Source organism: Erythrolamprus reginae, chromosome 4, assembly GCF_031021105.1.
Source record: "Erythrolamprus reginae isolate rEryReg1 chromosome 4, rEryReg1.hap1, whole genome shotgun sequence".
Lineage (NCBI taxonomy): Eukaryota > Metazoa > Chordata > Lepidosauria > Squamata > Dipsadidae > Erythrolamprus > Erythrolamprus reginae.
The window spans coordinates 1525308-1546373 of NC_091953.1; the positions used below are offsets into that span (position 1 = coordinate 1525308).

Below are 21066 nucleotides of genomic sequence, written 5' to 3' on the forward strand. Positions count from 1 at the left end.
GATTGTCGATTTTGTGCGATTCAGGGAAAATCTCGGGGCCCCATCGCAGCAGTGTTTCTGCCAATTCAGGGAATGTACGACAGCGCGCCCTTCACCCTTGGAGAGAAACGGAATGAGGACGCTCATCTCTAACCTTCCCCACAATGCCCGTCGATGATCTACTGACCCCTGGCAGTGCTCGTTCTCTTCTGCTGACTTCTGGCTACATGATAGTCATACCGACTTCCCCTACATATATTCCCCACAAGAGCTACAGGCTTTGTAATCTTCCTTTACGAATAACCCTCGTACATTCAATTTCGCAAGTACTACGTTTGTTGGATGAGACGGGACAAAAACAGCCTGGAGATGCGATTGAAACCTTTGAAACGGCTCCCCTCGTGGGTCGACAGGATTTGGTCAAAGCAATGGAAACTGCAGTTTAATGTTTCCAAATGTAAAATAATGCACTTGGGCAAAAGGAATCCTCAATCTGAATATTGCATTGGCAGTTCTGTGCTAGCAAACACTTCAGAAGAGAAGGATTTAGGGGTCGTGATTTCTGACAGTCTCAATATGGGTGAGCAGTGCAGTCAGGCGGTAAGGAAAGCAAGAAGGATGCTTGGCTGAATAGCTAGAGGTATAACAAGCAGGAAGAGGGAGATTGTGATCTCACTCTATAGAGCGCTGGAGAGACCCCATTTGGAATAATACGGTGTCCAGTTCTGGAATCTGGAGACCTCACCTACAAAATTATATGGATCAAATTGAAGGGGTCCAAAGACGGGCTACAAGAATGGTGGAAGGTCTTAAGCATAAAACGTATCAGGAAAGACTTCATGGACTCAATCTGTATAGTCTGGAGGACAGAAGGGAAAGGGGGGACATGATCGAAACATTTAAATGTGTTAAAGGATTAAATAAGGTTTAGGAGGGAAGTGTTTTTAATAGGAAAGTGAACACAAGAACAAGGGGACACAATCTGAGGTTAGTTGGGGGAAAGATCAGAAGCAACGTGAGAAAATATTATTTGACTGAAAGAGTAGTAGATGCTTGGAACAAACTTCCAGCAGACATGATTGGTAAATCCACAGTAACTGAATTTAAACATGCTTGGGATAAACATAGATCCATCCTAAGATAAAATATAGGAAATAGTATAAGGGCAGACTAGATGGACCAGGAGGTCTTTTTCTACCGTCAATCTTCTATGTTTCTATTTACTCCCAGCTTACCAAACACTTAGGAATGGAGGACTTGGCAGAAGAAGGAAACAACAGCCAACAGCTTAACAGCCATCCATCAACACCCCAAACAATATCTTCAAAAAAAAAGCCACACACCACAGGCACCATCTAAATAGCACACAGGGGAATAGCCCAAAGCAGATACACAGGTGGAGGACAGCTGGGAAAATTCAGAAAACTAAATCCCTGGTCCAGTTGACCAACCCAGATTGGATCCTGCTTCTGGAAGACCAAACAGGGTTGTAGCATCTGGTCAAAAGAAATCAAAATGGATCAATGTTTGAAGCACACGACATAAACCCAGGGCAGTTTACACTTCCTTGTGGTCGCCCATCCTGATTTTGTGTTTTAACGTCCTGGAGAAGTTTTAGAAGACCAGGAATGACCTCTGCTAGAACCAACCAAGGTCTGGCTGTAGATGCAGAAGAGACCCAGAGATTTGTGAGGACCTGCTGCAGACGAAATACGTGGTTCCCGGCACGATGTGGCTTCCATGTGAGATGGTCTGGAGGCTGGGAAAGTGGAATTTTAATTCCTACACAACAAAACGATCGGGAGTTTATTAGGAGCTTATCTCCTGAGCGGCAGCTCACTCACAGCTGCAACAACTTGAGGAGACGAGCTGCAAAAAGAGGCTGGAAGAAAGTCTACGTTAATGAACTCATTAATAACGTTAGGCCTATCACCCTTTCCAAAATCCAGTAGTTAACCCCTTAATTCCGGCCTGAAAAAACACCCCATTAAAAGTGTTTGTAATTCTGCTTTTCATTTTTTGATGCTGTTGGCCCTGGCGAGTGATTGATAGCTTCCCAAACAGGCTCTAGCTGCTGCCACCGCCTCCTCTTCCTCCTCCTCTTCTTCCTCCTCACCCTCCTCCTTCTCCTCCTCCTCTTCCTCCTTCTCCTTCTCCCCCTCTTCTTCTTCCTCCTCCTCTTCTTCTTCCTCCTCTTCCTCCTCCTCTTCTTCCTCCTCACCCTCTTCCTCCTCCTCCTTTTTCTTCTTCCTTCCCCTCTTCTTCTTCTTCTTCCTCCTCTTCCTCCTCCTCCTTCTCCTGCTCCTCTTCCTCCTCCTCTTCTTCTTCCTCCTCTTCCTCCTCTTTCTCCTCCTCCTCTTCTTCTTCCTCCTCTTCCTCCTCTTCTTCTTCCTCCTCCTCTTCCTCCTCCTCCTCATTGAAACTACGCCTGTTTTGGGGGGTGGGGACCGTTTTGGCTTCGATCACACAGGTACAATTGCAAGCAGAAGAGTGAAACATTTTGGAGCAGAAACATTTGCTAACCATTCAGCGTAGCTCCATTAAGCTTTGGGGGTTGTGTGGGAAGCCAATGGCCCAGGAAATACGATGTGGGTATTAGGAAGAATCGATTTAACGGAATGTCGCTCTATCCGAGCAGATAATGTCCTGCAATCAGTGAAGAAATGGAAGCGAATGACAATATGGCCAATCTCCAAATCACCTACAATTGTGTTCCTCAAACCTGGTCACTTTCAGGCAGGTGGACTTCAACTCCCAGAATTCCCCAGACAGCCCTAATGTCTGAAACATGTCTGAAAGCCGTCCAGGCTGAGAAATGCAGGACTTAGATGACCCTTCTGGCCTCTTCCAACTCTATCAGTCATGGCTGGCTGGGGAACTCTGGGAATTGAAGTCCACAAGTTTTAAAGTGTCCAAGGTTGACTTGCATTACCCAGGAATCAAGATTGATTCAAAGACCCCCACACAAGAACCCAACAAACCAAAAACACCCCCCCCCCCCAAGGTCTACGTTGACCACCGAGATCCTGAGCAGCTGCTCTTGTTTTATAAATCTTAAGGCAATTTCTAATATTCAGAAAAAAGATATGTAGCTGGACAGGAACAGGAACACTAGTACTTCTCGATCTAAGCTCATTTGTCCTGGACACATTTTGTTTCATTTTGTCCTTGTGCTTAACACATGCATAATTTAATCGCGATAACAGCAGCTTTGAAGCTAGGAAGCTCTGATCGACAGTGGTGTTTGGGGGGCATTAATCAGAGCCTGCCAGGGAACTGCTTGGCACTGATATAGAGTAGAGCTTTTCAGGGGAACAAGGATTGAAAACACCACCACCAAAATAAGAAACTTCAAAGCTCAAGCCATGCAGAGAAGAGGGGGGAAGAGGTGGGGGAGGAATTCAGGTGCTGCCTGGAGTGATAGAAATGAGGAATGCAAATTTTTAAATTAGATTAACTAACTCAATTATGTTCAATTAACTCCTTGAATTTGTGCATTGAACTGCACCGAAGCTGGGCAGTTGGAGGAGGCAGCAAGTGGCTGAAGGCAGCCACAGTTGTGTGGAAATGTTACACACACTCTCCCGTGTTTGACACGAGTCACTCGCTCAGACGTTGTGGGTCCTTCATCACCGGAGGTTTTTAAAGAAGAAACTGGACAGTCGCTTGTCTGAGATGGATAGGGTCTCCTGCTTGAGCCTCCAAGGTCCCTCCCAGCTTGCTTCTGATTTACACACACACACACAGCTCTGGTCAACAGTTGCAACAGCAACACTTTAAAATTAGGGTTGCAATGGCCCTTGCAAGCCACAAAGCAGATTGTCCAGCCTCTTGTTGTCTTTCTTGGAGGAGAGAATAGACTACCAGAGTTTGGAGGGACCTTGGAGGTCTTCTAGTCCAACCCCCTGCTTAGGCAGTAGACCCTACCACTACTTCAACATCTTATCCAACATCTCCGTAAAAACTTCCAGTGTTGGAGCATTCACAACTTCTGGTGGCAAGCTGTTCCACTGGTTAATTGTTCTAACTGTCATGATATTTCTCCTTAGTTCTACGTTGTTTCTCTCCTTGTTTAATTCCCACCCATTGCTTCTTGTCCTACTCTCAGGTGCTTTGGAGAATAGGTGGACTCCTTCTTCTTTGTGGCAACCCCTGAGTTATTGGAAGGCTGCTATCATGTCTCCCTTGGTCCTTCTTTTCATTAAACTAGCCAGGCCCAGTTCCTACAACCGTTTTTCATAGGTTTTAGCCTCTGGTCCCCTAATCTATCTATCTATCTAGTCAAGTACGTATTGGTGGTATACAGAGATACAATGATGTTTATATACCTGATACTAGTAAGAGAGAAATATTAGGACGGGACGGAAGGCACGCTGGTCCACTTATTCACGCCCCTTACTGACCTCTTAGGAATCGGGAGAGGTCAACAATGGACAGTCCAAGGATAAAGTTTTGGGGGTTCAGTGATGATACTACAGAGTCAGGTAGTGAGTTCCATGCATCAACTACTCGGCTACTAAAGTCGTATTTCCTGCAGTCGAGTTTGGAGCGGTTTACTTTGAGTTTGTATCTTTTGTTGCTCTTGTCTCCACATCTTGAGACTAATTGAGTGGCAGACCTGGAGTAGCTTCTATCCCCCTCAAAGCCGCAAAGTGTTTCCAGCTCTTTTCACAGAACGGGAACATCGAAAGTTGAACGAGAGTTTGGGCATCTTCTAGGCAACGGACCGTCCAGTTTGTTTCTTGTTTGGAAGCCTCCTGTGGTAATGAAGCCCTCCCCAAATTCAGCCCTGAGCCTCACCTGCTTCCTGCACCTTGAGTCATCCTTGCTTCAGAGACCGAGGGAGAGATGAGAGACAGAGACAGAGACAGACAGACAGACAGATAAGAGAGAAAGAGGGAAAGGACAGAGAGAAAGAAAGAGAAACACACCCAGAGAGAGATATGACACACACAGAGAGAGAATGTGTGTGTGAGAGAGAGAGAGATAAAGAGATTACAGCGAGAAAGAGAGAGAGAGACAGAAACAGACAGATGACAGAGAAGAGAGAGACAGACAGACAGACAAAGATAGAGACAGAGAGGACATAGAGAGAAAGAGAAAGTATGTGTATATGAGAGAGAGAGAGAGAGATAAAGAGATTTGAAAGAGAAAGAGAGAGAGAAAGAGGGAAATGACAGAGAGAAAGACACAGAGAGACAGACAGATGACACAGAGAGAAAATGTGTGTGTGAGAGAGAGAGAGAGAGGGGGGGGACAGAGAGAAAGAAGGAGAGAGAGAGAGAGAGAGAAGAGGCTTGCCAGGCACCCAGCGACCAACCTCTCCGTTGGGAGGAAACCTAATTGCCAGACTCATTAGCCATGAAGACACCGGGAGATAACGACCTGCCAAATAGCATTAAACTCTTCCGAGAGGTTACGAGGATGACGCTGAGGCTGGGGATCTGGCCGGGCCCTCCGGAAACGTGGAGCCAGCCCTGAGTGCCAGCTGCCGAGAGCCGCTAATGGCCCTGGGCCACTCGCATCCCCTGGGCTGGGCGGCTGGCACCGTTGGCACTTTTCATCCTCCGCTCGAGGGGGGGCTAATTGGAGCTGCTGGCGACGCCTCTCGCCAACTGCCCCCTCTGTCCTGCTCTGGCCGTTCAGTGTGTTTGGCTGAGAGTGGGCCAGGTTGCGAGGGTGCCGGGAGTGGGCGTGGGGAATCGCTCCAGAGATGGGCCAGGAAGCCCCTTGGCACAGGGGCCTGGCGTGTGGCAAGCCCTTTCCCGGGCTCAATGCATGCACGCTGGCTTCCGAATGATGCTTTATGCGCGGCAAGGCCAGGATCTAATGCGATAATTGCAGCTCAATCTCGGATCAGCGGGAAGCTGGGAGGCAGTGGCGTCGACAATAGCCGAGCGGGAAGGTCAAATTAGCGGAGGAGCCCTTTCCTTGCATTATGCCATCCGCAGGGGGATTCAGAGAAGCCTGCAATTTTGGGAAGGAGAGGGACCCTCCCAGGTCATCTAGTCCAACCCCCTCTCTTCTGTTGGTGCTTTCATTTGTTTCATACAATAGGATAGGGTGGGATGGGATGGGATAGGATAGGACAGGACAGGATAGGATAGGATAAGGATAGAATAATGATAGGATAGAATAGGATGGGATGGGATGGGATGGTTTGGAATGGATTGAAATAAAATAGAATAGAAATTAGAATGAATCGAATAGAGTAGAATACAATCGAATATAGAATCGAATATAGAATAGAATAGAACAGAAATTAGATTCTGAGTCAGGTGCCAAGCAGTTGGATTTTGATCACGTGACCACAAGGCAATTGCAACGGACATTAAGTGTGATGTCATAAGTCCCTTTTTTCGGTTTCGTTTTAACTTTGGTCACTAAGTGAACTGTTGTAAATTTAGGACTACTGTACATTCCTCCCCACCAGGAGTCCCTTAGTGAGGGAGATAAATGATTTCTGAATGAATGAATGAATGAACGAACGAATGAATGAATCCTTCCTTCCATCCTGTCTGTCTTTCTCTGTCTTTTCCTTCCTTCTTCCTCCTTCCCTCCATCTTTCAACCTCCTTCCTTCCTTCCTTCCATCTTCTCTCCCTCTTTCAACCTTTCTTCTTCCTTCCTCCTTTCCTGACTCTCTCTTTCTCTGTCTTTTATTTTTTCCTTCTTTCCTTCCACCTTCCCTCCCTCTTTCAGCCTTTCTTCTTCCTTCCTTCCTCCCTCTCTCCTTCCTTCCTGTCTACCTCTTTCTCTGTCTTTCCTTCCTTCCACCTACCCTCTCTCCTCTTTCTCCTTCCCTCCTTTGTATGTTTTTCTGCCTTCTTCCTTCCCTCCTTCTTTCAATCTTCCTTCCTTCTTTTCTCGCTCCTTTCAACCTACTTTCCTTCTTTCATTCATTCATTCATTCACCCATTCATTCTTTCTTTCATTCATTCATTCTCTACTAAACAACTATTTCCCTCAACACTGTCAAACTTTTTACTAAGTCTGCACTTCTATTTCTACTAGTTTTTCTCATCATTCCTATCATCCTTTTCCTCCCACTCAGGACTGTATGACTGTCACTTGTTGCTTGTATCCTAAGATTTTTATTAATATTGATTGTTCCTTCATCACTTATTTGACCCCTATGACCATCATTAAGTGTTGCACCACATGATTCTTGACAAATCTATATTTTCTTTTATGTCCACTGAGAGCATCTGCACCAAGACAAATTCCTTGTGTGTCCAATCAAATAAAGAATTATTTTCTATTCTATTCTGGCTTGGATTTTATCTTCTCCATCACAGATACATTGGTTAAGATTGGGACACTCAACCGGTCCACCATCTGAGATATTTCCCGAGTTTTTAGTCGTGGGATTGGAGTCCTCCTGGAGCGTCTCCAATCTTCCATTTATTTTCCCATCTATTTGCAAAATCTTCTTGTTTGTGGCGGGTGCTGTTTGAAGCTCAAACAATACAATACAACGCTAGAGCGTGTGCTCGCACAAATTGTGTTCTCTTCGAGGAGTATAATAGAAGTCGCCATCAATTGTTATGATTTTTCCCCTCCGAGTCGGCTCCCCTCTAACAATGCAATTTTGCACAGTAGAAGAGAGATAAAAATCTTCTCTCTCTCTCTCTTTTTTTGCTAGATGCAGCTCAACAGAGCCATTGATCTGGGCCACACAAGAGAATTGTCCCTGGCTGGGGGGAAATGGATTTGTGACCTCAGAATCACACTTCCCGTTGCCGAGGGTGGACTTATGGGAACTGGGGATGGTGGGTTTTTGACGCCTTGACTTCTCTTCCACCACTGGAAGGAGCCAGGCCAGAAAGGAAAGGAGGCTCCTCCTTCACGGGGGATTTAAATTGTATGATTTTGTGTACTGTTTTTATGTTTTATTCATTTTTTACTCTTAACATTGTCCAGAGTCCTTTTTGAAGTAGATGGGCAGTTTTCAAAAAGCTAGATAAATAAATACAGTGGATGGATGGATGGACAGACGGATGGACGGACGGACGGACGGACGGACGGACAGACAGACAGACAGACAGACAGACAGACAGATAAATGATAGGTTGATGGTTGGAGATGATGGATGAATGGATGGATAGGGAGGAAGGGAGGGAAGATAGGTGGATAGTTAAATAGTTGATAGATGATAGATAGATGGATTGATAGATAGATAGATAGATAGATAGATAGATAGATAGATAGATAGATAGATTGATGGATGGATGGATGGATGGATGGATGGATGGATAGATAGATTAGATGGATGGATGGATGGATGGATGGATAGATAGATAGATAGATAGATAGATAGATAGATAGATAGATAGATAGATAGATAGATAGATAGATAGATAGATTAGATAGAGGGATGGAAAGGATGACAGACAGATCGAGGATGATGATAAATGGAATGATGGATGTATAGGGAGGGAGGGAGAGGATAGATAGATGGATAGATGGATAGATAGATAGACAGACCATAGATTAGAGAGAAACAGAGAGATAATAGATAAGAGAAAGCAAGAGAGGTGAAAGAGAGAGAGAGAGAGGTAGAGAAATAAACAGTCAGACAGACAGGGACAGATATAGACAAGAGAGAGTAAGAGAGACATGTTTTTAAGTGAATCTTTTGGTCTTTAAATGAATCCAATTCTCCCCATTGACTTTGCTGGGCAGCTGGGAAGGTCGCAAATGGTGACCACATGAAGACACCACAACCCTCCTGTATATCTACCAGTTGCCAAATGCCTAAGCTCTGATCCCATAATTGTGGGGATGCTGCAACAGGTCATAAGTGAAAGAACCAGTCATAGCTCACTTTTTTCAATGCAGCTGTAACTTTCATTAGTAAACAAACAGTTGCAAGTCAAGGACCACCTCCTTATATATCTGTCCAGAACAGCTGCCTTATCAGATTGAACTGACAAACCTTTTTATTGGGTTGCAAAATTCCACATGGCCACTAGGGGTGGGAGTGAGTGAGTTTGTATGTGTGTGTGGCTTTGCTGCCCTCTGATGGTCGAGTTGAGTTTTGCAGCCTAGACAGGTCCGCCAAGGTAGCTTTTGGGTAAGTGAATACCCAGTTACTCCCTGGAGCAACTACCGGTTGTAATTTATGCAATGCCCCCCCCCCCCCTTCTTTGCATTGCAGGAAAGAGTATTTGTATACCTCCTGGATGAGGAAGCCCGTTTGACGTGCAGCGATCCACCCCATGACTTCCCACAAGAGGGCCGGCTCAGGTGAGGCTCAGCTTGGTGCACAACTACACCTGTAAATGCGTGGAGGGACCGTTGTGTCGAAGGATGGGTGGGTGGTTTCTTTGGAGAAGAGGAAAGACCTGGATCTCTGTCTGTCATTTTAGTGTGTAAAGCTTTCGGAACACTTGAAGATGGGGAAGGGACTACAATTCCCAGAATTCCCCAGCTGTGCTGGCCTGGGGAATTCTGGGAGTTGACGTCTCCGCTTCTTAAACTAGCTAAGATTGAGAAATATTTCTGATTCTTTTGGACTAGTAAATTGCTGCCTTTTGCAATTGACTGATGGTGAATGTGTCAATGCTGATGGTATTCAAGTGGAACTCCAAATGTTTTTGGGATTGCACCCAAGACTGTTGTTGCTGCTGTTGTTGTTATGGTAGGTTGCACAATCAGCTGAATGTTCACCTTGGATTTGGCCTTTCTGCCTACCCACTCCTTCCCAAGGACTTGGGGTGTTGGATTGTGTTACAACCACGGGTGGGCTGTTGCCCGGTATGCCTGGGATCGCCATTCCAGTAGCGGAAACGGCCATGCGTGTACTTCTGTGCATCCCCACCGCGTGCCTGCATTCTCCACTGCGCCCCTGCGCGAGATTTTGGTTCCACGCATGTGCGGAAGCAAAGAAATCAGCGCACCATTGAATGACTTGCCAATCCAGTGTGGTTCAGCCGCATAAAGAGCTGATAGATAAATTAGTGAAGATTGGACTTAATCCCTGGATATTTCAGTGGATTTGCAGCTGGCTGAAGCGTAGACATCAGAGGGTTGTTGTTAATGGCGAGTATTCTGAGCAGAGCCTGGTTACAAGCGGTGTGCCACAAGGGTCTGTTCTGGGTCCTATTCTTTTTAATATGTTTGTGAGTGACATAAAGGAAGGTTTGGTAGGGAAGGTTTGCCTATTTGCCGATGATTCTAAAGTGTGCAATAGGGTTGATATTCCTGGAGGCACCTGCAATATGGTAAATGATTTAGCTTTACTAGATAAATGGTCAAAGCAATGGAAACTGCAGTTTAATGTTTCCAAATGTAAAATAATGCACTTGGGGAAAAGGAATCCTCAATCTGAGTATTGTATTGGCAGTTCTGTGTTAGCAAATACTTCAGAAGAAAAGGATTTAGGGGTCGTGATTTCTGACAGTCTCAAAATGGGTGAACAGTGCAGTCAGGCGGTAGGGAAAGCAAGTAGGATGCTTGGCTGCATAGCTAGAGGTATAACAAGCAGGAAGAGGGAGATTGTGATCCCGCTGTATAGAGCGCTGGTGAGACCACATTTGGAATAATGCTGTGTCCAGTTCTGGAGACCTCACCTACAAAAAGAGATGAATCAAATTGAACGGGTCCAATTGAAGTTTGGAATAACGGACTTCCGGTTTGCCCGTTGTGCTGTGTTTTTGCACTCCAGGGCTTCAGGGAAGCGAAACGGCCTTTCCCAAGGCCAAAAATCAGTTGGCCAGCACGCGCACTGGAGCTGAGATAGGGCAATGTCTCGCGTTGGTTCCACAAGCCATCTGTGGGACCTGTGTCATAGGTTCGCCATCACGGGTATAGTGCAATCTTAAGGCAATATCAGGGGGTTTTCAATTCAATCATATAGAACATAGCAACATGATGGCTGAAAAAGACCTCCTGGTCCATCTAGTCTGCCCTTATACTATTTCCTGTATTTTATCTTAGGATGGATCTATGTTTATCCCAGGCATGTTTCAATTCATTTCCTGTGGATTGACCAACCACGTCTGCTGGAAATTTGTTCCAAGCATCTACTACGTGAAGTGTTCTGTCGGGCCCAATTAATTATCAGTAATTAATCCACCATAAAGACTCAAAAGCAAAACCACTATGTATGTTTGTCTATTTACAAAGAAACATGTTGGAAACAACAATGAAATCAGAAGAATGTCAGTCCAACTGCCAAAAGTCCACTGTTATCAGCACAATTCATAACAAGTGTCCACCATAAAATCATAAATTCAAGTCATTCATTCTCGGCATTGACAGGTACTCACAAATACCCCCAAAAACCTGGATTTCAGGACTGCAGGAGGATTTAAGAGAGAGGCTTTGGGGCTGCTAGTTCTTTCTCTCCATATAGGAATGTTGAATTTCTGCAGGGAGGTTTCCCATCCTCCTCCCTTTTATACTCTCAGTGTTGACAAGCTGCACATAAAAGTATTCAACACCTAGATCTACATCGCCGGAGATATTCTTGTCTCCCTCGCACTCTTCTTACCCTTGTGTCTCATAGGGGGTCCACAATATCTCCCTCCTCATCTGACTCCACCATTAGCACAGCTGGGGGTTCTGCAGTCTCTGGAAGTTCCCCAGGCCCTCCCTTTCCCTTTCTCTGGTAAACACACTGGCCTATGATACCCAATTGAACCCGGCTCATCCTCCTCAAAGTCCATGACCGAAGGAGCCGGATGCGAGCCAACCACAACAGGAAGGATGGGTGTTTTTGTTTTATTTTTATAGTTTTCTTACGTGCACCGAAGGCGGCATTTCTTTCTGTCGTACGAGGTGCAAAGACAGTAAAGTCAACGAACTAAGCTGGCTCCCCTGCCTGTCCAGCCTCGCCTCTGTTTTCGTGCAGAATAAAGAGATTTTCTGCACGGGGGATGATTTGCCAACCTCTCCACTGGAGGCTTGGCGGCCGCTCTATAGCTGGCGAATTAACTCGCCCGAGGTTGGTTAATCAGTGGCAGGAAGGGTGGCAGTTAAACTATAATTGTCCTTAGGGAGCCCAGCTGTGGCCTTGGCACTGGCTAAACCCTTTGCTGGCACTCTGCTCGCTCTCAGGGGCATTGAGGAGATGAACGTGCGGACTTCAACTACGAGAATTCCTCAGTCGGTCCTGAATTGTAAGATAACGTCTGGAGGACAGAAGGAAAAGGGGGGACATGATAGAAACATTTAAATATGTTAAAGCAGTGTTTCTCAACCTTGGCCATTTGAAGATGTGTGGACTTCAATTCCCAGAATTCCCCAGCCAGCAACGCTGGCTGGGGAATTCTGGGAGTTGAAGTCCACACAACTTCAAACAGCCAAGGTTGAGAAACACTGTGTTAAAGGGTTAAATAAAGTTCAGGAGGGTTTAAGTGTTTTTAATAGGAAAGTGAACCCAAGAACAAGGGGACACAATCTGAGGTGAGTTTGGGGAAAGATCAGAGGCAACGCGAGAAAATATTATTTGACTGAAAGAGGAGTAGATGCTTGGAACAAACTTCCAGCAGGCGTGTTTGGTCAATCCACAGGAACTGAATGTAAACATGCCTGGGATAAACACAGATCCATCCTAAGATAAAATACAGGAAATAGTAGAAGGGCAGACGAGATGGACCATGGGGTCTTTTTCTGCCGTCAGTCTTCTATGTTTCTATGTTTCTAAGAGCTGGAAGGGACCCCAAAGATCGTGCTTGGTAGTCCATTGGTCTGGAATGGTACGATGTCCTGCTAGAAACATGAAAATCTAGAAGATTGACGGCAGAAAAAGACCTCCTAGTCCATCTCGTCTGCCCTTCCACTATTTCCTTTATTTTATCTTAGGATGGATCTATGTTTATCCCAGGCATGTTTAAATTCAGTTCCTGTGGTTTGACCAACCACGCCTGCTGGAAATTTGTTCCAAGCATCTACTCCTCTTTCAGTCAAATAATATTTTCTCACGTTGCTTCTGATCTTTCCCCCAACTAACCTCAGATTGTGGCCCCTTGTTCTTGGGTTCACTTTCCTATTAAAAACACTTCCCTCCTGAACCCTATTTAACCCTTTAACATATTTAAATGTTTCAATCTTGTCCCCCCTTTCCCTTCTGTCCTCCAGACTAGAAAGATGGAGTCCATGAAGTCTTTCCTGATAGGTTTGATGCTTAAGACCTTCCACCCTTTTTGTAGCCCATCTCTGGACCCATTCAGTTTGATCAATATCTTTTAGTAGGTGAGGTCTCCAAAACTGGACACAGTATTGTTCCAAATGTTGTCTCACCAGCGCTCTATACAGCGGGAGCACAATCTCCCTCTTCCTGCTTGTGATACCTCTAGCTATGCTAGAGCCGGGGGTTCATCTAGAAGTCCTCGAAGGTCCCTTCCAACTCTGTAATTCTGTGCAGAGATAAAAATTATTATTGTTGTTGTTGTTGTTGTTGTTGTTGTTGTTGTTGTTGTTATTATTATTATTATTATTATTATTATTATTATTATTATTATTTAGATTGGTATGCTGCCCCTCTCTGTAGACTCGGGCGGCTCACAAAATAGATACAAACATAAGCATGTAGCACAAATCTAATAATTTAAAATATAACTGAAAAACCCTAATGTAATACGCAATCATACAGTCCAATCTCACCATACATTACAGTTATTGGTCAGAGTTAAAAATAGTTTAAAACCTCATGCGCGCCCATGTGCCCTTGCAAGATCTTGCTTCCTGCACAAGCCAAGCCGAAGGGACGAGCCGGATTCGCTTAACGACGGTGTGACCAAGGTTTAGGAACTGTGGCGATTCTTTTAACGGTGGGGTAGGGAAGGGTCATAAAAGGGACTAAAACTCACTGGACAAATGTCCAACTTTAGCAACGTAAATTACGCGGTCGTAAAGCGAAGACTGCCTGTACTTGCAACCAGGGGACCAGCCTGCGTCATCTCCAAACAGCCCCAACCCATGTACACAGGACCCCCCCACCTGGTATCCACCTGCCCCCACCCGGCATGGCTTCCATCTATGGCCGGGGCCATTAAACGCCCAGGAGGCCTAAGTGGCTTTTGAGCAAACAGCCTGCAAAAAAAAGAGGTCATAAATTCCTATTTGCGCTGGGTTGTAAAAGGCCTCCTGGAGTTCTTGGAAGTCAGCAAATATTTGCTCCTGGACGATGTGGCAAGGATGCGCCCGGATGGCAGGTGTCCCCACAGAGGCCGGAAGGAGGAGGAAGAGGAGGAGGAGGGGTGGCAATGCCCGGCCTTTCTTTCCAGCCTCTGCTGCATGGGGGCATTCTGGAGGGATTCTGGGAGTTGAAGTCTTGAAGGGGCTGAGAATCCCCCTGCACCTGGGCAGGAACAGAGCCCAAAGGTACAAGGATAGGATAGGATAGAATTTGGGGAACAGAATAGAACAGAACAGAATAATATTGGAATGAAGAATGGAATAGGACTAGACCAGAATGGAATAGAATAGAATAGAATAGAATAATATTGGAATGAAGAATGGAATGAAGAATGGAATAGGACTAGACCAGAATGGAATAGAATAGAATAGAATAGAATAATATTGGAATGAAGAATGGAATGAAGAATGGAATAGGACTAGACCAGAATGGAATAGAATAGAATAGAATAGAATAATATTGGAATGAAGAATGGAATGAAGAATGGAATAGGACTAGACCAGAATGGAATAGAATAGAATAGAATAGAATAATATTGGAATGAAGAATGGAATGAAGAATGGAATAGGACTAGACCAGAATGGAATAGAATAGACTAGACTAGAATAGAATAGAATAGAATAATATTGGAATGAAGAATGGAATAGAAATAGAATAGAATAGAATGGAATAGACTAGAATAGAATAGAATAGAACAGAACAGAACAGAATAGAATAATATTGGAATGAAGAATGGAATAGGACTAGACCAGAATGGAATAGAATAGACTAAAATAGAATAGAATAGAATAATATTGGAATGAAGAATGGAATAGAAATAGAATAGAATAGAATGGAATAGACTAGAATAGAATAGAACAGAACAGAATAGAATAATATTGGAATGAAGAATGGAATAGGACTAGACCAGAATGGAATAGAATAGACTAGAATAGAATAGACTAGAATAGAATAGACTAGAATAGAATAGACTAGAATAGAATAATATTGGAATGAAGAATGGAATAGAAATAGAATAGAATGGAATAGACTAGAATAGAATAGAATAGAACAGAACAGAACAGAATAGAATAATATTGGAATGAAGAATGGAATAGGACTAGACTAGACTAGAAGAGAATAGAATAGACTAGAATAGAATGGAATACAATAATATTGGAATGAAGAATGGAATAGAAATAGAATAGAATAACTTTACAGCGGCAAGGACTTGCTTAACAAGTAAACAGCGCTGGAGAGACCCCATTTGGAATAATACTGTGTTCAGTTCTGGAGACCTCACCTACAAAAGGATATGGATCAAATTGAACGGGTCCAAAGACGGGCTACAAGAATGGTGGAAGGTCTTAAGCATAAAACGTATCAGGAAAGACTTCATGAACTCCATCTGTATAGTCTGGAGGACAGAAGGAAAAGGGGGGACACGATCGAAACATTTAAATATGTTAAAAGGTTAAATAAGGTCCAGGAGGGAAGTGTTTTCAATAGGAAAGTGAATAGAAGAACAAGGGGACACAATCTGAGGTGAGTTGGGGGAAAGATCAGAAGCAACGTGAGAAAATATGATTTGACTGAAAGAAGTAGTAGATCCTTGGAACAAACTCCCAGCAGACGTGGTTGGTAAATCCACAGGAACTGAATGTAAACATGCCTGGGATAAACATAGATTCATCCTAAGATAAAATACAGGAAATAGTATAAGGGCAGAGTAGATGGACCATGAGGTCTTTTTCTGCTGTCAGTCTTCTATGTTTCTATGTTTCTAACCATGGCTTGAAAGGTCGTCAGATGGGGCAAACTCTGACTTAACAAATATCTCACTTAGGTGCAAGGGTATGGGGCTCCACCATGGTTGTAAAACAAGGACTCCCTGTATTTTTGTACTCAGACCCCCCACCTTTAATACCTGCTTTGCAATGTTCTAGGTGAGGTGCATCCTCCTGCCCCCCCCCCCCCCGCCACGGAAAGGGGCTTTCAAAGTCACAGCAGGGGGGGGGGCTCCGTGCCACTTACTCCTTCACTTTGGGGGTAATTGCCGCTTTCGGTGGGCGGTCAGAAAAGTGGGTAATTGCTCCCTGGGAGAGGTGGGCCGCCCCATTTCTCCACCAGCCAACAAAAGGCTCCTGTCGGGAATAATAGCAACAAATTAAAAGAGAGAGCGAGAGTCAATTGGTTTGTCATTTTTACAAGCAGGGAGGAAAAGGTTTGAAAAATGCAGGTTTTTTACATGTGTGTGTGTGTGTGGAAAGAGAGAGAGAGAGAGCTTAGAGAGAGATTAGAGAGAGAGAGAGAGAGACAGAGAGACAGACTAGATGGATGGATGGATGATAGGTAGGTGGGTAGGTAGGTAGGTAGGTAGGTAGATTAGATAGATTAGATGGTAGATAGGTAGATAGGTAGATAGGTAGATAGATTAGATAGATACATAGATAGATAGAGAGAGAGAGAGAGAGAGAGAGAGATTAGATAGATAGATAGATAGATAGATAGATAGATAGATAGATAGATAGATAGATAGATAGATAGATAGGTAGGTAGGTAGGTAGGTAGGTAGGTAGGTAGGTAGATAGGTAGATAGGTAGATAGATTAGATAGATTAGATAGATTAGATAGATACATAGAGAGAGAGAGAGAGAGATTAGATAGATAGATAGATTAGATAGATAGGTAGATAGGTAGATAGGTAGATAAATAGATAGGTAGATAGGTAGATAAATAGAGAGGTAGATAGGTAGATAGATTAGATAGATACATAGATAGATAGATAGATAGATAGATGGATGGATGGATGGATGGATGGATGGATGGATGGATGGATGGATGGATGGATGGATGGATGGATAGAGAGAGAGAGAGAGATTAGATAGATAGATAGATAGATAGATAGATACATAGATAGATAGATACATAGAGAGAGAGAGAGAGAGAGAGAGATTAAATAGATAGATACATAGATACATAGATAGATAGATATTTTTTCTATCCAGTGTGTGTGTGTGTTTGTAAAATATTTTTGCTGATAGAAAAGAAAGGGAGACTAGTATAGATATATTTCAAGCTATTTTGCTCTCATCAGCTAGCCATACCCTTACCAGAATTTATAATACTTGTATTAATAATATCCCCCCCCCCCCCATATTTGGGTATACCAGGGCAATTCGACGAAAAAACATATAACTCTTCCCTGGTACAAGCTGAGAGGATGAGAGCCTTTGGCCTAGAGGTTAAAGCTACTGCCTTACATGCAGACTGCACAGGTTCAAATCCCAGTAAGGGTATGGCTAGCTGATGAGAGCAAAATATCTTGAAATATGTCTATACTAGTCTCCCTTCCTTTTCATTATCAGCAAAAATATGTTACTTACTTACATACATACACACATAAAAATGCATGGCTAGTAAATGTGGTGGGGTCATTTGGAAGATTTTGAGTGGGGAGGGGGTTGAAAATCATTATGGATGATTCATATGCCTGTGCACACACACACACACACGTCTCCCACTGTTCACCGCATTGAGTGTTTCATATATTTCGTCTTGGGTTTAGCTGCGTGCTGAGCCACCATTAATTGCAGCCACAAAGGACATCAGACGGAACCAAACACAAATTGGAAAACAAAGATCGGCATGAAAAAAAATGCGGAGCCCTCACCAGAGTTTCTGCTTCTCCACGCAAGATATTTTCTCCCCTAGAAACGAAATAGTCTGTGGCTGGTGGAGCGGTAGAGTTTTGTTTTTCGTCTCCTTGCCTTGAAAACTCCTGAGGAAGTGTTGCTTAACCTTGGTAACTGTAAGAGAGGGGGACTACAACTCCCAGGATTCCCCAGCCAGGATTTTATTTTATTTTTATTTGTTTTGTCCAATACACAGCAATACACAATGAGGGTTATAGAGGATATAATCAGGTAGAATGTATTAAAGGGGGAAGAATAGAGGAGAAAATAAAGGAGTGAAATGTAACTATGAAAGAATAGCAGAAAAAAGTTATAGGTATAGAAGAGAAGATATAAGACAGACATTAGGACAGGGGATGGAAGGCACCCTGGTGCACTTACTGACCTCTTAGGAACTTGGTGAGGTCAACCGTGGATAGTCTAAGGATAAAGTGTTGGGGGTTTGGGGATGATACTACAGAGTCCGGTAGTGAATTCCACACTTCGACAACTCAATTACTAAATTTGTATTTTTTACAGTCAAGTTTGGAGTGGTTAATATTAAGCTTGTATCTGTTGTGTGCTCTTGTGTTGTTGTGGTTGAAGCTGAAGTAGTCTTTGACAGGCAGGACGTTGCAGCATATGATCTTGTGGACAATACTTGGATCATGTATAAGGCGTCGTAGTTAAAATGGTGGACTGCATATGCGCACGAAGCAAATATATGAAAAATTGAAGAGAAAAGATGGCAGGGCCCCTAGGACTGGCACCTTAGCGGCTGTGCACAAATTGCGCAATCTGGCGGCTGCTACCCATGCACCGTCCCCTCACATACTGGTAACAACCACTACTGAATCAAACCCTCTTTTCCAGCCAACAGACCCAGTGAAGGACTGCAAAAGATTTTACTACTGCACTGTGGGTGTGGCTTATTTGCGGGTGTGGCTTGCTGGCCATGTGACCAGGTGGGAGTGGCTTGACAAACGTGTGACCAGGGGGTGGCTTAAAGGTCATGTGACTGGCTTAAAAGTGGCCAACTTGCCGTCACTCACGTCAAGGGTTTGGGTTAGGGTGCCTGGCCTCTCCTCGCCTCAAAGAAATGCAATTTCCTGATCTATTTATTTATTTGTTTGTTTGTTTGTTTGTTTATTTGTTTGATTTGTATGCCGCCCCTCTCTGTAGACTCGTATATTTACCCAAAATATATACTTCAATTCTATGTACACTGCTCAAAAAAATAAAGGGGAACCCTTAAACAACAGAATATAACTCCAAGTAAATCAAACTTCTGTGAAATCAAACTGTCCACTTAGGAAGCGACACTGATTGACAATCAATTTCACCTGCTGTTGTGCACATTCAACTTTGCACAGAACAAAGTATTCAACCAGGATATTTCATTCATTCTTAGGATGTGTTCTTTGAGTGTTCCCTTTATTTTTTTTGAGCAGTATATCTATGCCATCTGTGTACATATATATTATGCACAGGCACACAAAAATATACATGATCTACATAAAGTGTATGTACACACACACACTCAAAGCTCTTCTAAAATTATACACATTCAACCTCATTTATGGTGAAAGTAAAAACAAACCCAGAGACCAGAAGGGGAAAAAAGAAAAGAAATTCAAAATTTCTCTACTGCTTCTGCGTACCTGACCGTACCTGTAGGAGCCCATCACTGAACAGACCCCCTCCCCAAATTTAGAGCCCAACCCATTGGCTCCTCGCCGGATCGATTTCCCAGGCCCGTTTCCCACCGCGAGCCCGTTCCCTCCATAAAAACGTTTCCTCCGCTAAACCATGTGCGCACCTCGCATTCAGGTATCCATGGGGCCGCGGGTTGCGGTGCACAATCGCACAATCGGGTGGGGAGAAAACAAGAAGGAAATGTCAGGGGTGGACAAGCTGCTGTGGGAGAGGAAGGCGGGCTCTGCAGGCGTGTGGAAGGAAAACGAAATGTCAAGGGCTCGGCAGCATGGTTTTCTATAGAGGGGTCTCGCTTCGGAATCATAGCAACGGGCTGAGATTCTTTCGGAGTCATTTATTCCGCCAAACTTACCGAGCTGTGCGTGTTCGACACAAAGGAACTTTGGCTCGAACAAAAGTAAGACGCAAATGCGTTCAAAGCCGCCACTTAAGGCAATCAAGGATGTCGATTCAGGCCTCCAACTCCACCAAGCAGCCCAGGGCAAGGGTGGCTAGCTAGCTCTTGGCCCCTGTCCTGGGGGTGGAGGGGCTGGGGAGGGAGGGAGGGCTGGGGGGGAAGGCAGGGCCTTTAGCCGAGCTGCTTTCGTTCTGGCCTTTCTTCCCCTGCTCTTGTGTGTTTTGATATTCTGGTGTTCTTTGTCATTGGGAGAAGCTGAGAGTCTATCCATATTTGTGGCAGGGGGAGGGAGGGAGGGAGGGAGAAGATAATAGCAATAGCAACAGCATTTAGACTTATATACCACTTCACAGGGCTTCACAGCCTTCTCTAAGCGGCTGACAAAATCCACATCTTGCCCGCAACTATCTGGGTCCCTCATTTTACCCACCTTGGAAGGATGCAAGGCTGAGTCAACCTTCAGCCAGTGGGGAGATTTGAACTGCTGAACTACAGCTAGCAGAGAGATGAAAGAGAAAGAAAGAGAGGGAGGGAGGGAGAGAGAGAGAGAAAGAAAGAAAGAAGAGAGAAAGAAAGAAAGAGAGGGAGGAGGAGGGAGGGAGGGAGGGAGGGTTGGAGGAGAGAGAGAAAGAAAGAAAGAAGAGAGCAAGCAAGCAAGAAAAAAGAAAGAAAGAAAGCTAGATAAATAGCTAGAGAGAGAGAGATGATAGGGAAAGAAAGAAAGAAAAAGAAAAAAGAAAGATAGCTAGCTAACTAGATGTAGATAGATATGATAGAGAGATAGAGAGAGAGATAGGTAGAGAGAGAGATGGATAGAGAAATAGCAATAGAAATGGCATTTAGACTTATATGCCGCTTCATAGCGCTTCACAGCCTTCTCTAAGCGGTTGACAAAATCAGCCTCTTGCCCCCAACAATCTGGGTCCTCACTTTACCGACCTCGGAAGGAGGGAAGGCTGAGCCAACCTGGAGCCTCCTGAGATTCGATCTGCCAAACAGCAGAGGTAGCCTGCAGTGCTGCACTCTAACCACTGTGCCACCCAGCCTCTATCATGAGATACAGCAGCTTCAGCTTTGCAAGGGCACCGGATAACACGCGTGCCATCCCATGACGTCATGGCTCTGATGACATCATGGTGTCCGCCAGGCACCTCAGTCTGGCTTATCTCCAAAGTC

General features: G+C 44.4%; 1 protein-coding gene across 1 annotated transcript in view; it reads left to right on the forward strand.

Moving 5' to 3' along the window:
• PDE2A (phosphodiesterase 2A) overlaps nucleotides 1-21066 on the forward strand; it is a 179342-nt gene that overhangs the window by 109272 nt on the left and 49004 nt on the right. The window contains exon 3 of the mRNA XM_070749409.1: nucleotides 9139-9227. Coding sequence (XP_070605510.1) covers nucleotides 9139-9227 — 89 coding nt within the window. The remainder of the gene's footprint in view (nucleotides 1-9138; nucleotides 9228-21066) is intronic.